Source organism: Bombus fervidus, chromosome 9, assembly GCF_041682495.2.
Source record: "Bombus fervidus isolate BK054 chromosome 9, iyBomFerv1, whole genome shotgun sequence".
Classification (NCBI taxonomy): domain Eukaryota; kingdom Metazoa; phylum Arthropoda; class Insecta; order Hymenoptera; family Apidae; genus Bombus; species Bombus fervidus.
In genome coordinates this window covers 2,132,400-2,151,023 of record NC_091525.1, presented here as the reverse complement: position 1 = coordinate 2,151,023, position 18,624 = coordinate 2,132,400, and the positions used below count along the sequence as shown (strand labels likewise).

Genomic DNA, 18,624 nt, shown 5'->3' with positions numbered 1-18,624 from the left:
GCAAAACAATTGCGAACGCTAATAAATTCGAGAAACACGAAAGAACTTTATGACTTAAAGACATGCAAAATATAGATTGGTAGACACAAATGATAAAGGCCTAAGAAAGAAAATAGTACAGAGTGAGAAAGATACTAATAATGACTTACGATGTACTTAACGATTTGAAAATACGTGTAAACGAGTATCCTTATTTGTGATCCTAGTTACCTATAACGTTGATACAATTGAATAAAAAGAAATACCAGAAAGTTGTACAATGTAGAATAATATCGATATTGTAGAAATGGGATTTATCAATGTGGTAAAGAATATTTTGCTGGCCTGGAATTAGAAAGCGTGTACTAGCTACCGTTTTTGCTGTGCATATCCTAATCGAAATATATAGAGATTAATGCGAGTAGATTTTTAATAAGATAAACGGAATGAGTAAAAATATGAAGCTCTCGTATCGTGAAGGCACTTTAACGGTAACGCTAATGCGCGAATTAAGGATATAATATAATAATACATGTGTGAATGTGCGCCCATTATAGTGAACGATCCATACACGTGCATATGCACACAATTTCAGAGAAAAATTAACTGATCGAGAAGTATGTGTGCGTGTATACGACATGTGTATGCATGTGTATGTACATAAATGTGTATATGTACACGTGTACAAGTGTGCGTACGCATATATCTACATATGCATGACATAACGAGTATAAAGGTATGCGGGGGAAAGCACATAACATTTCGTGCGTGCGTATGTGTGTATTGTAAAGCGGCGCGCCTTGGTAATTAACAAAAGAAAATTATAGAAGAAGAATACGACGGCGTATTTGCGTATAAGAATACTTGATTCTAACAATTTTGTTTTACATTGTCCCAATTAATAAACAGAATGTGCATGTGCCTGTGTCCTTTGCTTCTATACGATGCCCTTTCGAAATTTAACGCTTCTCACACCTTGTAGTGAAATTACCGCTTTGCATTTTGCTCTGGCTGCGATCCGACGATCATTGTACAAACTCTACTTTTGTCACTTTTTACACTTCTTTTTTTTCTTTTTCCCTTCTTTCTTCTGACCGCGAATATATATGTACAATTTTTTTTTTTTTTTTTTTTTTTTTATAAAAAGAAAAGAAAAAAGATCATGATCTCGTAAGAGAAAAATTAACACGTGTTAATTTGCTGCAACCACGACGGTAACGTAATTGTTGGATCGTTATGCCATCTCGTAATACGTCATAGCGAAGGTGTTTTAAGACATAATTGGCATATCAATGTGAATTCCGCTGGTTTTTTATTTTTCTGTTTTTCTTGAATTCAATTGACCTCCTTCTTTATCTTTTCCTTTGCCTAACACGCCCATCGATTGTACTCTTGCCTCGCTCTCGAATAACCAAATTTTTGGTCTTTATCGTTAAATACCGGTTGAACAATTTTTTAGGATAAACATATTTATTAAAACTAATCCTAGATCGTGTTACATCTGTTGTATGTTGTATCAATAAGTTGATTAGGAAGTGTTTATGTGCGTCTCATATTTGGTAGAATATCTTATTTCACATCGAGGGAAACAATAAGATAATGTAAATCAATAATACGGTGATATTACTTTACTGAAATAGGCAAAAATGTTTTGAACGTATTAAGATTATTTCAAACCAATTATTTGCAGAAGATCGAGAGAAAAAAATATTCTTTCCGATAACTTTGTTAAAAACTAACTGATAAGAATATCAACATACATACACAAATATATTCTACTTAGGATTAAAATTCAAACATTTCCGGAGAGTTTGGCAAGGTGCAATATTGCTGCGAATGACGGGGCAAAGGGCGTCTTAATAAAATTTCTTAATAATAAATTACATTTGAATCGGCATATTCGATATCAATTATCAGGTGACTTCGATGAATTTGACAAGGTTTCCTCTGCCTTTCAGGGGCCACCAGGATTAGACGGCATGAAGGTGAGCAATCCTCGGGGAGACCCGTTTAACCATACATTATATTTATGATTTTTGGATCCTCGATCACTACGCTCACACTACGATTTCATCATTCAGGCATAGATTAAGCCAGTTGCAAAGTTAACGGTATTGTTTCAACGTATCCGAACAGATCATAGTATCCGTTATGGTTCTTCATACTTACAGGGTGCACAAGGAGAACCAGGCACAAAGGGAGAAAGAGGGGATCCTGGCCTACCCGTAAGTATCGTTTTATCTCAATAATTTAAACCAATAACCGACTTTAACCCGTCGAATTAACACGTTCGTCGCTCAGCGTGATTCGGCTAAGTTTCCTGCGGGTACGCAGAACGTAAATAGAGCGACAAGCAGGAATTCATCGTTTATCGCCTTCGATTCACTGTAAAGAAAAGATTATTTATTTCTAAAATGGAGAAAGCGATAAGCTTTCATTTAGTCGAGAAGCATACTTGTGAGACGTACATCAGTGATTTTTTCCTCCTCAAAGTGTTCAGTAAACAGCGTGAAAATATATTTGAAAGTGAGGAAAGTAGCGATGACGAAGTCTATAACTATTTTTCCAAGTGCCCAAAATCACCCCAAATGTGTTTGGAATGTTTTAACGAATACTATACGATATAGGATAATGTAATATATTATCCAGAATATAAATTAATAAAAAGTATGGTATAATGTGTTTTTAATATTTTTACGTTGTATATCCTATATATAATATCGTATATTTAATTAACTCGGACAAGAAGGGTGCCCCCATGGAAGTATACTACCCGTCGCATAGATATGTGCGACGTGACGACGAACGTGTTAAAACTACTTCCTTAGAAATCTTAGAATTTTAGAAGTTTAAATAGTATTTCTACTAATTGTTTAACAATTTCAAAAATTGCTTTCGCTTGGAAAAACCATTCGATTCAGCTTGATATTCAATACGAATCATACCGTGTCGATCTAACCATTTAACCGTACCGAATGATATTTCATCCTGCTGAAACTCGATTACACCGTCGTCGAGACACCAACGACACATTCTGTTTATCCCCAGGGTACCGATGGAATTCCTGGCGCGGAGGTACAGTGGCATTCGATTATCGCTCGCCCCTCGGTGTGACTGCGACACAGTCTAACCAGCCCGGGGTAACGACGATACATCTGCCTGATCTACCCCGGGGACTGCCCCAAAATTCGTCTCTTTACTTCTTTTGCACGAAAAAGGAGGGGGCTGAGATTAAGTTTTGCGCCTTTCTCCCTCTTTACACCGACGATAGTTTGCACGATTTCTTTATTATTGCAAATATTCCTTCTATTCTATATAATACTTGCTTATTTACTCCCAAATATTTCGCTTTAAGATCGCAAACCGTTTCTTTTGGTTCGGTCGGTCAAAGCAATTTAGAAAAGCAGAATGTCAGAAAATAATGAATATAAAACGTAGAATTGACAGTCAGAAAATTGTTTGTCGAAGAGCCAAGTAGTATATTTTTTGAAATGGTAAATTTTGTTATAGTTCCAGCGTTGTTGAAGCATCGTTGCTAATGTTAAACTATCAAGTTTATTACAACTATAATTATCAATTTACTTTTCAGATCTAGAATGAAAGAAAAAGAAAATTATGTATAAGATCGTCATAAATGTTCGAATACCTAGGAAAGTAGAGAATATCGAGAATTCATTGGAAAGTAACTAATTGTAAAATTTAATCTCGACGAGAGGGAGAAGCGCACAATCCTCTCTATTTTGATAATTAGATTGTCAAAGAGTGTAGAAACTGAGAGCATAAACTAACCGAAAAAATAAAACGGGCTAATATTATAGCTTATATCGCTTGCTTCTTTCACTAGTTCACGCATTTGTGATCGTAGACACATGTTATGCCTTTGAAAGCAAGTTTCGCATAGAAATGTATAATATTCAAAAAGTTCTTTTCCACAATACGTATCGTGCATGTAGAAAAGAAACGAAGAGAGGCACGACCGTCACTTAACGAATAAATTCTTTGACGTACCAATTCCAGGGACCGAAGGGAGAGAAAGGTGCTAAAGGCGAATCTGTGAGTATTGATGAAATTCGACTATCAGTTTTAAATAAATGGGCAAGGAAATTCGTAGTTTGGCGAGCGAACGAAGCTCATAAACGTTTAACGATACAATGTCTGACGGACGAATAATTCCTCGTTCCAGATTTAAAAATTTTTAGTTCGGAAATTCATTATTAATATTTCATTCATATTTACTGTATTGTCATTATCATCATTATCAGCAATATCATTGTCATAAACGTTTACTACCATTTCATTACTAAGACTAATTAATTATCATTAGTATTATGATATTTAATATTACTAAATCCAAATGTGTCGTCATTCGGAAGTTATGCCAAAGAAGTGCACCAATTTAACATTCACTGACTTGTTTTATCGAAATGTATTTAGCATAAAGAATAATTAATCTCTAGTTAGAAATTATATGAAATTCGAATACCGAATTTAGGGATGGTTTAACACAGTACAGTGTTTATGCATAACGCATGTAACAGAAACACATATTTGTATTTCTGCACTCTGGTATCTTCGTATTGTACTTTTCTACATGTCCTATAACATGTCGCAACCCTTGAAAAAAGATCATCGAATTCGCGAGATAAATGTTCGTATAAAAACGTAATTTCACATTCCTTTCTTCAGTGATACGTACGTACATATATGTATATATACTACGTGCATATGCTGCCACCAGCGTATAGTGAAAGCGCGTATATAAACTCGCTGATAGTCAATAAATTTTGTTAGAAATCTAGTTGCAATTGAGGGTATGATGTTGAAATGAAAAATTAGTACATTCCAACAAAAAGAACAGTCGAAACGATTGAAAGTACGCGGTCTCGAGTTTAAGATAGAGAATATTCTCGATGCCTTTTTCTTGGACGTTAATGCTCAATTGCGTATTCTGCACAATCAATCGAATATTTTACTATGCATAAAGAGATTCTTTTTGTGTGCCTGGCCTTTTTTGCACGTTCGCGAAAATATCTACCTGTTCGCCATTTAGACGTTGAAACATTTTTACGTATGAATACAGGGACCGCCAGGGAAACGCGGTAGGAAAGGCGACAAAGGCAACAAAGGAGATCAGGGTGTACCCGGGCTAGATGCTCCATGTCCATTAGGAGCCGACGGACTTCCGCTAGCAGGATGCGGTTGGAGACCACCCCAGGTATCTCACATTTTCTCTATTCATTTCAATTAATTTTTGTCGGCTTGAACAAGTCCGAAATAGACGATTTCCTGTTACGTTCTTTCTCACGTTTTCTCTCCCCCTTTTTGTCTTTATACTTGATTAGATATTCCCACAGTACTTGAGACGTTTCGTCTTTAAAAAATATTAATTAATAATAAATTGGCATACTTCACCCTGACAGAATTTTTTTCATACAAATGTATACAAATGTATTTTTATAAACATAATATTAATTAAATTTTCTATATACGTATGTAGCGATTTAGTCGATAAGGTCGTTCCTATTCTTTAAAAAAATCTTTGTATCGAGAAGAATAATGCGAAGAGAAGAAAGCTGTAACGAGTGAAATGGAAACGAATGGTCAGAAAGGGAATTGTAAAGAATTAAAAGTAGGTAGAACGAACGCTTGGATTCTCGTATATGCTTAGCAGGACATCACTAGCACCTCGATACCAGCTGTCGAAGGTCCTGAAACTTCAGAGACGGATTACGAAGAACCAGAAGAGGACTACGAGGAGTATACGGATCCGAACGCAAATCTAGCCGAGCAATAATTGCTCGTTGTGCGCTGCCCTAATCACTACCAACAACTACCACAACTACTACCACTACCATCACCACTACAACCACCAAAACCACCACCGCCATCGCCCTCATCACTCGTCTCACCTTGCTCTCCCAAACTAACGTGGTCCTGGTAATTGCAAGTCCCGTAGTTATACTAACGTTGTATGCATGCATAATCAGCAAAACACCACGCTCCTAAATAACAAAAATGATTTAGAAAGAAGTCTTGCAACTTTGCTCCTCCTTACATTTTCGTACTTTTTTTGTATTATTTATTTACATATTACCTGCATGTTAATTAAGTAGAAGTCCGTGGTAATAGTCTTGCTTAAAGTTTCATATCAATACTTACGGTTATTTTGCTTTCCTGCCCAAAAAAGACAGAGTAACAGATGATACACATATATATATCAAAAAAGTACAAAGAAATAGAAGATATATTTACAGTCGTCAAAATTAATTTAATCCAATTCGACTTTCTTACCATTTCTTTGTACTTGAAGCTTCAACGTGACGATCAAGAAATTAATAACACTTTAACACGTAGCTGCATCTTTTTTCTTTTTTTAATTAGAATGAAGAACACAAAATACGTAGATTAATGTCAAAAGCAACATTCCAGACTGCTTTTTTTGTAAAATTATCCGCTTATATTCTCGTTTGCTTTGCTTCTCGGCACGATAACGTAATTTGTAAACGTAATTGATAATTAATGAAATGCATAAACAATAAAAAATCGATTCGTTTCGAATAGATAGCGACCTGTACGTATAAGCATCGTACCTACTTTGTATATTTCAAAGCGACCATCTTCTTCATCTTTGAATGTATACAAATCTATCGTATTCGCTTTAAGCTTTAGAAAATATTTCTACAAATATTTACAACAGATTCCCTTTCGCCTCGTTTTTTCAGAGAAGAAGGAATATTCTTCATGATTGGCTAGAAGAGGAAGCCGAAAAAGAAGAGGGGCAGTGATACAAGTATTTTAAAAGAAGATAGTACATATTTTCAAAGACCTTTGTGTATACTCCATCGTAAAAATACAATTCATCCAGTTTAACGCGAAGAAAATCGAGTTATGTATTTAAGAAAAAGAAATATATATATTTTTTTACATATATATATTTTTTTTTCTTTTTTGGCATATAAAATACATGTATGCCGAAATAATCTTCTTGCCATCGGGTGTTGTAAATAAGTGTACTTACAGTGTTTAGCGTCCGCAAATAGTGCGTGTACATAAATATTTAGAGCTTACTACCGAAAATGCGGTTAGAACGACATCATAATTTTATCGACAATTTGTTTATAATGTAAACGTAAACGTCAGTAATTTATAAATTACTTTATTTCTAAGGAGAGTAAAATTAATGACCGAATTATCCAAATATCATTTGCACAACGTAATATAGCGATAGCAAAGTTCTAAAATAATAAACAATTTTATTGGTCCATTAACATCATTGTCAACGTGCTTTCTTTGCTAAAATACGTTGCACTCTATGTGAAGAAATAAATTTTCTCTTCGTGTTTTTTATATGGACATGTCTCGTGGAAGCACAAGATGTAAAAAGTTGGAAACGTTAATCGTTCTGTTCTACATTCTTTAACTGAAGATGAATTGAACGTATATTCACGTAAATTTCAGTCAATGTTATTTTTCTGTTTATTTATTTGCTTGCTAAAATGCAACCAAATGCATTTAAGCATAATTATAATATTATGTATTTATATAGCTGCTATTAATTATTACCTTTATTATACATTATTATGTTTCTAAGATTTTTTTAAATTTAAATTATATTATTCTCGCTTAATCAAAATTTGTATAATAAGTTCAACTACGAAACTTGGAATTTTATTTTCATCGAAAAACTAATACCGTATGATTATTTTAACGAGGAACGGTTGAAAATTTCTTTTCCCAGTATGTGTCATTTATGTGCACAATACATATATGCGTACCTATGCCATTTTATTGCCTTCGGTACGTCTAATAAAAAAAGTGCACATTTCTGCGCGATCGCAAGGGAAGATTTTTATACAAATATCAGTTAATAATGCATATCTCGACATAATTTTCATCTAGACTAGTAATAATATCAACTGTAAAGCAAAGGAGTAACGTGTACACATTGTCAATACTGTCAGGTATTGTTAAATAAAGAATAAGTATATATCTATCGTTTTCATATTGGCGTATAGTAAATCCCGAATTGGAAATAATTCCTATTTATTGTTACATATATAAAAAAATAAAGCAAAAAAAGATTCATAAGAGCATAAGATTGATTTGTTATCTTTTTAATACAATATGAAACATATTACTAGATTTTTCTTGACAGATTATTCCTAAGAAAAGTTCAATTCGTTTTATAACATTGCAAATAACAATGTTTGAGGTACTAAAACTTGATACTGACTATTCCTTAAAATATATAGTACTATATTTAATACTATTTTATTTTATATTACTATTTAGTTTTATTACAATTGATGTACAATATAAAAGAGGATAATGTAGCTGTGTAATGAAAATTGTATCCTTTTACAATTTAAGTAACTTATATTTCTTGAAATATGATTGTACTTTATCCTTTGGATAAGGTTTTGTTGCCAAACACGTTGGAATATTTTCAGGCTGTTCAATCCAGAGCTTATGATCAATGTTCTCATTTGTCAATGTTAAACATAAATTATTTAAACTGGTCTCATCTGGAATCTAACATTTATATACATATAAATATATCCATGTATGAGTATACTATAAATGTCACCATACTCCTTCGCTGTTTTAAAAACTGTATACACAATAGTTATGCACAATAATACATTCAAATTGACGTTTAATACCTATGATATATATAGTTCCTGGATATACTTACTTCCAAGACAACTTTGTGCATAACATCTAAATTGGCAAGGTAGGCTTGTGTGTAATTGTCATTATAAAAAAGATGAGTAACAGCAGTACACGCATGGCATGCTTGAGCTATAACTGCGCCAATGGGCCACTCCATTGTCTTCAGAAGATCTCCTCGTACCACCACATATTGAACTAGCACACTCATCCTAGTAATGCAAAAGATGTTTAATTTAATTTAATTTTAAATTATAGAATATGCAAAGGCTATTGTAAGGCTGATCAATCTAAATTATTAAACTTTAAACATTCGTTGATGAAACTCTTAATTTTCTATACATTAAATTTAATGTCATTTACAATCCTTACATAGTAAGTGCCAAAAATATATATAATTCATATAAATAAGAAAACAATAGGAAGTACTTTTAAAGTATTTATCTATTGACATTATGTCTGTTTAGTATTGTAATATTCAAAAGTAAGACACAAATATCATTGTAATATTCTTTTGGCATTGTAGTTTAAATCAGATGTATTATTTATATAAATTGTTGTTATTAAAGACAAATTACTCATACGTAAATACTGTGTATGATATGTTACAACATTCAAAACATAATTCATTTATGTAGAATATAATAACTTTTGTATATTTGACAAATTTTTCTTATCATTGATACATTAGAAATCGCTGCAATCTATCTGTAAGTAAAGGTTTAAAAAAACTCCATCGTCTCTACTTTTTAAGTTGTAAAAATGAACATTTAAAAAATAAACATTTAATTATATCATAGTCATGTTAATTACATAGTTGAACATTCTCACCAATTTGATATTACTTATAGCTGGTTATACTCATTATTTTATACATGACAATAACATGATTAAAGAAAAGAGTTTCTACTTAAAAAGAAGAATTTATATAATATTTAAAATAATGATTATTTATAATTACGAAAAGATTCATCATGTACTATTTTAAAAACTTAATAAAAATTTCTGTCAGAAGGTTTCGTGCATTACTTTGATTAAGCAACGAAATGCTGGCGGCCGAATTAATACTACTACTAATATTACTATTAAAAACTAAGGCCGAGCGCAGGTTATATGTACAGATAAAAGTTGTTCAAAATGTTTAGTTTTATGACATTTCAAAATCACTAAAATTAGAGAAGACACCTTTCATCGACAACATTACCGGTTTAACTCTAGTAGGAGAATCGTAAAATAAAAATGACGAAATTTTCTAGTGTTTTTCCTGGATTGAGGTTAGATTTAGATTTAGTTTTAAAATAAAATTAACAGTACTTATAATTGTTTGCGACACATCTTTTGTAATATTCTACTTATTTAAATAGCCTTTTGTAACATATTAAAGTTCGAAAAAATCGAAGATACTGATCAAATTGCTCACTATCACACTTCTAATATTTCATATATTACAAGCGTTAAAATATAACTAACAATATATTTGAAACAATCACATAAAAATAAAACGTAATATGACAAATAATATGAAACTATACAAAATATTTGTTATAAAATCTGAAACATTACAAGGAGATGAAGATATTAAAATAGATACAAATAAAAATAAAATTTATTTAGTGATACTTGATTTATTTATAATTACAAAATCATACTTATACATAAGATCTACTCATATTAGCTTTGTATTTATAAATATAAAGAGACTAAAATGTTCTCTTTAATGTATTTTTTAAATATTGCATGTAAAATCTCTTCAACATGGTTATATATCATATATTTAAAATAAATATATTTACAGTAAAGATCGCTTTTTTCTTTTGTTTAATTATTTCATTCTAATTCTAGGGTTAAATTGTACTTGTAATAATTAAACCATTGATGAAATTTTCTAATATTTTAATTTCTTTATCTTATCATGTTTTGCATCACGCATACTTTTTTTTCAACCTAGATTTGCCTAATTTTTTATAACGTATTTGGTTCATGCGAGACATCAACATGTACATAAAGGGTAAACAGAATATGAGTAAATATATCTTTAAAAATGATGGAAAATGAAATGCAAAATTCCAAGAATTTGGTAAAGAAACAGTAAACTTCTGTGTCTCTTCAAAATATGGGATATTTCTTAATATTATAATCCCCTCACAAAGGAAGCCTAATGGATATAAAGGCATCCATATTGTATATCTTAGCCATGTTAAAAATGAAATCTCTATTTTAAGTAATTGCGTGAGATAATAAGGATACCTAAATACTTCTACTGTACTCCATACAAGGAAAAGATAAAAGACAACTGGTTTCGTTTGCATACGTGGTTCAGCCTCAATCATAATAAATAAAATAAATGCTCTGCCTCCCACTTGTACAAATGTTACAAATGTACTACTTTTAGTGTAACCAAATAATGAATGCATAACTTCTAAAAATTGTATAAGTTGTATAAATTTCATTGCATTCCCAACAGCTATGTAAGTTTCTTTCATAGATGCTACAATTAGAAATTTACTAATTAAAAAAATCAATTTAGGTATTATTATATTTAACTAATTTTAAATATATGATACAGTTACTAACCTGGTCCATCTCGTGAATACATAATTCCCATTACAGTTAGAATATAGATAAAACCAACAAATTGACAAAGGTTATAAATAATTAGATACACTTTTTTGAAATCTTCTGCGCAATGAATAATTGTAAAATATTATTAGTATTGGAATATATTTCAATTATTATGTATATTAAAACATTTTTTGATAAAGTATACCTTTTCTATAACCAAATTCTTCTTCATGAAGTTTATCGTACATGTCGGGATAATCACTGCATACATCTCGTCTTTCATCTTCGTTATCGTCTAAATCTTCGCTTGTCCATTTATCAAAATCGATTTTCAGCCATGATGGCTTTTGTGGTTGACTAGTTAATCGTGGCCACCAAGCAGGACACTTTTTATCCAATGTAAAATCAACTTGTCGAGCTGTTACTTTGTAATTACTTTCCTATAATAATCAATTTTACTTTTATTATTTGTACTTGTAATATAGAACATGTTATCTTTTTACTAAAAATTAAAGATATACAAATTTTAGAAATGATGATATACCATAAAACAAATGATATTATAAGTATTTCCATATTATTCTTATATTACATATTAAAAGACAATGCATTATTACATATAATGAATCAAATAAAATGTTATAATATTGGATCTACACTGTTGAATTGTGTTGTATGGATTTTACATGGATTCCGAACTTCATAGCATACTGATCCATGTAAAATATTATACATTATCATTATTTTATTGCAAGTAGTTGGAAATCATTATAGATAACTCTGCCATCCTAACCCCAAGTTACTCCATAAGATAAAGTAAAATATTATTGCTACAATTATAAAAAAAAAAAAAAAAAAAACAGGGATCTTTTCTAACAACTATACATTTCATATTATTTATTTTGTTATTAAGTTATAATGCGCAAAAAATCTTAGCTTAAGAAATTTAGTAAAACTTATTGAAGTATGCTAAAAATAATTTACCTATAGATAACAATGTATCTTACTTATCATTTAAAACTATAAAAAAAAATGCAAATATAAATTGCAAGCTTACTCACATTTATACATTAAAAACATAAATATGTATCTATGTAATAAATCATAATTATAAAATTTATTTGAACAATATAAATTACCTCAACATTAATAGATGAATGTAAATCCAAGCTAAATCCATATTCATTAAGACCTCTAGCACCTTGTCCATAAACAGTAACTCTTAATTTGTTCTCATTCATGCAAACTTTAACATGCTACAAAACATAATTTGATCTATATAAATTCATAAACAATAAAGTCTATATATAATAGAAGTTACATACCCAAGTATCAGTCAAGTCTACCTTTAATGTAATTTGTTGCTCTGTTTGAGCCCAATATACAAGTGGAGTTAAAATATCTGCCATTTTTCCATTTTATATTTCTATAAATGTTAATTTTATCCGGCTTATTGTTATAACAGATCAATATTGAAAGTATATATTTCGTTCTAAGTTAGTAAAAGATGTATCACTTTATTTTTTAAATAATTTTCATTATTATATATATTGTATTTTAACATTGTAAATATAAATTTATCAATTATTCGATGTAAACACAAAATTTCGTAATCCAACGAACGCCACTGTCAACATTACAGTTAATAATGTCTGATTTATCATTTGACTTTTATTACACGAAAATGTAAGAACTGCACATATCAGCCATTAGCAATTAAGTTCATAATATGATACCAACATATCTACTGTCGAATATGCTACGTAATTTAATAATTAAATAAAGTTACAAAACATGAATCTGATAAAAATCACTAAATTTAAAAATATTAGATCGTGAACCACGTGCTCATAACTCTAGTTTATTTTTATATTTATTAGAAATTTTGTATTTATATATCATATTGTTTATTTCATTAAAATAAAATATGAAGAAGGAAAAGGCAAGAGACATGTCTTGTATTTTTACATTATTCATGTGAAATATAATTAAGGTGTCAATACTTATTTACAGAAACGCTGATTGGTTAATGTTTATTGTGTTAACAAATAATAATTTAGAATTATATCAGTGTAAGATATGCGAGGTATTCAATAGGCGATGATTATATAGAGGAATTGTATTACCTAAAAGACTAATGATTAGGCACTTTTATACATGGAGACTTGCGCGTACTTGCACTTATACAATATACATATAGGAAGTGTTGTGAGTTCATATATATGTATAAATATAAATGTGTTACTGTCGAGTTGACAGTTTAATTAATTAAGTTGAATAAAAACATTGGTTTTTTAAGTGCATATGCTAGCTATCGATCACTTCAGATATTACCAAGCTCTTTACTTTTTACTCAAATGTGTGTTTCATAATGATTTGAAAAAAAGACATTTTCGATTGATCCAGCACTTAGCCATATTCGTATTTTAAGGTTAAAAGGTAATTCAATTATATTTTATGTTATCAGATTGTATTATATTATATCATGTTCGATATTTCATAAAAAGAAATATTATATTTTGAAAACACATTTTCATAAAATATTCTGTACGTATTTCTTTGAGAAACATTAAAATATGAAATAAATTTCCAGTATTCAAATTATGTTTTCGTGGCTTAGTTTCACGTGCGATTTCTGTATAGTAGCATAAATTTTCGCAAATTCAGACAATATAATATGCAGTTTTAAATGTTATTTAGATAAAACATAAATAATTAGTCCCAATTATTAATTAGAATCTTATACATGTAATAGTAATCGTGTACAAAATGTATAAGATAAAAAATTGGAGGTTAAGTTAGCTCGCGAATACATATGTTAGATTGGTGAAATTAAATATTTGAAATATATATATTCAGGATAGATTAATAAATATTTTATTTTATATAGTTATTGAAAATCACACTGCTTTTTAATTAGAATTAAAAGTACATTATTAGAAAATGTGTAATAATATTTCTATTATAAATTATGTGAGTTTTAAAGTATTTGCTGCACAGTAAGTAAATTTATACATATATATCTATTTATTTTAAATTTAACTTTAATGGAATATTTGTATATGTTATTTTGTATATTGCAGTATATTTCTGATTTATGGCACACATTTAAAGAAATTAAAATCACCAATGAATTATAGTGAATATTTGTACCTATATTATCATGTAGATTATATAAAAATTAAATATATTAGAAACAACCGTTTGTACTTAAATTGTTCACCAAAAACTTTACTTTCAAACAATTTTTATAATAATTTAAACAATAATTTTGTGTATTTAATAGTTTTATGTATATGCAAATCAATGTACATAAAGTTATATCTGTATTTATATTTAAAATGTTTCAATAAATACTGTTAAATAATGTTAAATTTTTTGAAAAAGAACAACAAAATCAGATTATGTAATTTTGTTAATCTCTTATGTAAAATTTCTTTTTAAAGTTTTTATTATATAATATGATACAGAGTGTAAAAGTAATTCATATCTTAATTCAATAAATTATATTTGTCATTGTTTTATTTGTATTATTTGGAAATTAATGTTTCTTATTGGTAACCGGTATTAATAGAAAATAATTATTAGAATATTTTTATTCCTTTATGATTATAACAGTAATTAGTTAATAATACAACTAATGCAGCTTGATGATGACATGATGGAAAATAGATTCAAAGATGAGCACTATTTCGAATGTAGCTGTTACCAGTATTGTACAGAATTTTGAAGACACTATTTTTCATACGGGTAGCAGAAACTCAATGAATTCTACTACAGTGAAGCCAGTTTTACGAATTAGCAGAAATCATTTAATGGCTCGTTAAAACACCATCTGCACATTTCAGGGAACAGCGCAAATATGGTATAGAATGTATTCATTCTACAAATAATTGTATGCTGTTTATTATTATACAAATATTAAAACATATTTAGTTATGTGTAATTATTGTTTCATAAATTCATTAATCTAATACTAGTTATATTAACATTATGTGTCATAAATATTTTGGAAAATTAATGAGAATAAATAACTTAATTAAACTAGAATAATAGTAAGAATAAATAATTTAACACTAATCTACTAGTAATGAGAAATGAAACAGCATGAAAGTAGTGTTCAATTTTATAATATGATAAAGATATTAAATATAATGTCTTTATCAATAAAATACAGATTTTATATTAAAAACTTTATACATGGCTGCAAACTAATTTAATCTTGTTAATAAAAAGTGTTTGGAATTATCATTTTTCTATATCATTTTTTAATGTCTTAATAATTTAACATTACATTTTTGCGTTACATAAGTATTTTCCTATTTGTAATTTTAAAAAATCTTCGTATATAATATATTCCTTTTTTATATTGCATGTGAAACTCGTGGTGACTAAATATTTTATTACTGATCATTTTGTATATTACTTATACTTAATTATAACATTAATATTGCTTCAGTGAGTTTTTAATGATTTTATTAATATTTAATGTCAATATCAGTATGAAGCAATATACTATTTTAGCATATATTATTAAAATTATTATATTACAGTAATCAATGTCATTAATTTAATTTTGTAATATTCCATTCATATTTTTAGATTGAAGTATTGGGAACACATTAAATTGTTGAACACAGTAATAACAAATTTGTGATATTTTTTAATTTCTTGCTGCTTTAAATTTTGTGACATATATGACAATATGTGTGACATGACTATAATATTTTATTCATTTCTAATACATTACATATTTCGTAATGCTTTATTTATTAAATAATCAAAAATTTATTTATGATCTGTTTTATTATTTTTGCAGAATAATCAGTTAGGAAGTATCATGTTGGAAAATACCACTGCCATTCGACGTGTAAAGGATTCAGCACCTGTCAATGGTGCTCAACAAAATATAGAAGAAAAAAAATCATCTGCACCATTTTCAGGAGATTTAAATAATTTGGACAATGAATTATATATAGATTCTGAACGTTTAACTTTGTGGCAGCATCCAATTACCACATTGAATTATTTTTTCCGAGAACTTTTTAATAATATATTTAGCTTAGGGAGAAAGGCATTGCATTACAAAAAGACAGTATGGAGCATAGTATCAATAATTATATTATTTCTGATATTGAGTAGAATTTCTGGTCCACATCAACAGGTAAGATCTATAATTAAAGTCGGGAGTATAGTAAATTATTATACAAAAATTTTGCATATTAATCTTCCATCCGTTGTTTTTCTTAATATTTAATGTCATCAAATATTTGTACATTTTCAGATATTGAAAGCATGGGAGACAAAAATAATTTGGTGGTTATATTGGATAGGTTTAGGTGTTCTTTCCAGTGTAGGTCTTGGTACAGGTTTACACACTTTTGTACTTTATCTAGGACCACATATAGCAGCTGTCACAATGGCTGCATATGAATGTGGCGCTCTCAATTTTCCTGAACCACCATATCCTGATCAAATAATATGTCCAACAACAATTGATCCAATGTGGACAGCAGGAATATTAAATATCATGAGAAAAGTACGCATCGAAGCTATGCTTTGGGGTGCTGGTACTGCACTTGGTGAACTACCACCATATTTTATGGCCAGGGCAGCTCGAACTAGCAGACAAAATAATAGAAATGAAGAATTTGATCAAGAAGATTTAAAAGAATTAGAAGCTTTAGAAGCTTTAGAAAATGGAGAAAATGTTTCATTATTAATTCGACTAAAGCTAACTATGAAACATTTTGTGCAAAAAGCTGGATTCTGGGGAATTCTTGCTTGTGCTTCAGTAAGTTAAATTATTTTCTAAATATTAAAGATTAATTTTATTTATATAGAAATTTAAAAAGGTTTTATTTTTATGTATTTTTAGAAAATATTTTTATATAATCTTTGAATCTGGTTAAAATTAAATTAAACATTTACAATATATTTTTTACACAAAATTCATTTTTAGATCCCCAATCCATTGTTTGATCTTGCTGGCTTGACATGTGGTCATTACTTAATTCCATTTTGGACATTTTTTGGAGCTACACTTATAGGAAAAGCGATTATAAAAATGCATATTCAACAACTTGCAGTAATTATAGCTTTCAATGAAGAACTTTTAGATAAATTCATAAAACTGCTAGCAATTGTACCATTTATTGGTTCGAAATTTCAAGAGCCATTGAAAAAGTATCTTATTCAACAGAAAGAAAAATTGCATGATAAAACGTCGATGGTATGATTTTAATTTATTGTGAACAATGTATTTACACATTTCTAAATATTTCTTTTGTTTTCAGGATGGAGTAACAACAATTTCATGGTTATTTGATAAATTTGTAATGTTGATGATATGTTACTTTTTAGTAACAATTATTCATGCGTTAGCAAGGAATTATCATCGTAAACGAACTAAAGAATGTACTGATTAAAATTTATTGAATATAGGATATACAATGTAAACATAAAATCAATTAAAAAACTACGTACAGATAAAGTTGCTATTAAAGTGCAGTATAATTAAGGTACTAAAAATAATAATAATATTGTGGCCGAATTTTTAAGTGCACAAGTTCTCTTTTGCAATATGAATAAATCGTGAAGGATGAAGTATATAAAATTTAATTTTTTTTAATTATAATTTTCTAGGATGCTTCTAAATGTCAAAAATGTTTCCATTTTTTACACACACACACACACACGCGCGCGCGTATTTAACAATATACATACACATATGTATATCTTAGGGGGGATTTTTATACATTATGTAGTATAGATTATGGGTATATTATGTATGATACATATTATGAGCATTTTACTTTCACTGTTACAGTCATAATTTATAATATCAGAACTCTTTCTAGGATTTATGATGTTAATAGTATTATACTTAATAATGTAAATGATTTATGATTCTAATGAGTTCGAATATGATATAAAACTGTTTGAGATATGCATTCTTCCTATAAACATTTAAATATAATTATTTTAAATATTCATAGTTGACAAATATATTCTCTTATTAGCATCTTTCAGTACTATCTATCATAATTGAGTAGATAAGTGGTATAAATTATGTTCAAGTACCAAAAGAAATCTTTTTATTATTGGTTTTTTATACTAAAGTTACAAAAAACTAATCTTATGATTAGCTTTCCAAGGATAAAGTCAGAAACATATACGTATAGTTAATAATACATATGATTGCGGAACAGATCTAAAACGTTCATCTCCATCAGTGGTTTGTGAATAAATAGTAGTGATTTTTCCTGATTTCATAGAAATTACTCAGTTTTTTCGATAGATCCGATATTGACTTATATTTTAACTATATACTCTCATTCACTTTTTATGATATTTTCACTTTTCATTGTAATGCATTTATATTTATGGAATGAATGTAATATTACTTGTAAT

The 18,624-nt window shown here is 28.9% G+C and overlaps 4 protein-coding genes across 37 annotated transcripts in view; 2 read left to right on the top strand and 2 right to left on the bottom strand.

The window, feature by feature from the left end:
* Nucleotides 1-9,238, top strand: part of LOC139990889 (uncharacterized) — a 121,833-nt gene extending 112,595 nt beyond the window's left edge. For 14 of the 28 annotated variants that reach the window (XM_072010488.1, XM_072010495.1, XM_072010494.1 and 11 more), the window contains 7 exons: nt 1,938-1,964; nt 2,151-2,204; nt 3,028-3,054; nt 3,997-4,032; nt 5,060-5,194; nt 5,648-5,916; nt 6,702-7,981. In XM_072010488.1, coding sequence (XP_071866589.1) covers nt 1,938-1,964; nt 2,151-2,204; nt 3,028-3,054; nt 3,997-4,032; nt 5,060-5,194; nt 5,648-5,773 — 405 coding nt within the window. In that variant the 3' untranslated portion in view covers nt 5,774-5,916; nt 6,702-7,981. Of the gene's footprint in view, nt 1-1,937; nt 1,965-2,150; nt 2,205-3,027; nt 3,120-3,996; nt 4,033-5,059; nt 5,195-5,647; nt 5,917-6,701 lie in introns of those variants that run through there. The other 14 variants (XM_072010486.1, XM_072010487.1, XM_072010483.1 and 11 more) reach the window with 8 other exon arrangements.
* Nucleotides 8,235-9,957, bottom strand: LOC139990900 (putative peptidyl-tRNA hydrolase PTRHD1). 4 transcript variants are annotated; one of them, XM_072010522.1, is made up of 3 exons: nt 9,679-9,957; nt 8,675-8,861; nt 8,235-8,511 (listed from the first exon to the last, which is right to left on the bottom strand). In XM_072010522.1, the coding sequence occupies exons 2-3, from the start codon at nt 8,858-8,860 to the stop codon at nt 8,338-8,340; spliced, it is 360 nt and encodes a 119-aa protein (XP_071866623.1). In that variant the 5' UTR covers nt 8,861; nt 9,679-9,957; the 3' UTR covers nt 8,235-8,337. The 4 variants fall into 4 exon arrangements, with proteins under 4 accessions (XP_071866623.1, XP_071866622.1, XP_071866624.1 ...); XM_072010521.1 differs by having other exon boundaries at nt 9,724-9,957; XM_072010523.1 differs by having other exon boundaries at nt 9,854-9,957.
* Nucleotides 9,958-10,525: 568 nt separating this feature from the next.
* On the bottom strand, nt 10,526-13,465 carry Hacd2 (3-hydroxyacyl-CoA dehydratase 2). Of its 3 annotated transcripts, none has more exons than XM_072010509.1 (6): nt 13,338-13,465; nt 12,537-12,637; nt 12,351-12,467; nt 11,417-11,651; nt 11,224-11,328; nt 10,526-11,137 (listed from the first exon to the last, which is right to left on the bottom strand). In XM_072010509.1, the coding sequence occupies exons 2-6, from the start codon at nt 12,618-12,620 to the stop codon at nt 10,572-10,574; spliced, it is 1,107 nt and encodes a 368-aa protein (XP_071866610.1). In that variant the 5' UTR covers nt 12,621-12,637; nt 13,338-13,465; the 3' UTR covers nt 10,526-10,571. The 3 variants fall into 3 exon arrangements, with proteins under 3 accessions (XP_071866610.1, XP_071866612.1, XP_071866611.1); XM_072010511.1 differs by having other exon boundaries at nt 12,558-12,637; XM_072010510.1 differs by lacking the exon at nt 13,338-13,465 and having other exon boundaries at nt 12,558-13,325.
* Nucleotides 13,466-13,507: 42 nt separating this feature from the next.
* Nucleotides 13,508-17,827, top strand: LOC139990894 (vacuole membrane protein 1). 2 transcript variants are annotated; one of them, XM_072010507.1, is made up of 6 exons: nt 13,508-13,650; nt 14,858-15,076; nt 16,031-16,375; nt 16,496-17,005; nt 17,174-17,443; nt 17,508-17,827. In XM_072010507.1, exons 2-6 carry the CDS (start codon nt 15,074-15,076, stop codon nt 17,637-17,639), a joined length of 1,260 nt encoding a protein of 419 aa, XP_071866608.1. In that variant the 5' UTR covers nt 13,508-13,650; nt 14,858-15,073; the 3' UTR covers nt 17,640-17,827. The 2 variants fall into 2 exon arrangements, with proteins under 2 accessions (XP_071866608.1, XP_071866609.1); XM_072010508.1 differs by lacking the exon at nt 14,858-15,076 and having other exon boundaries at nt 13,509-13,650.
* The last annotated feature ends 797 nt before the right edge of the window (nt 17,828-18,624 follow it).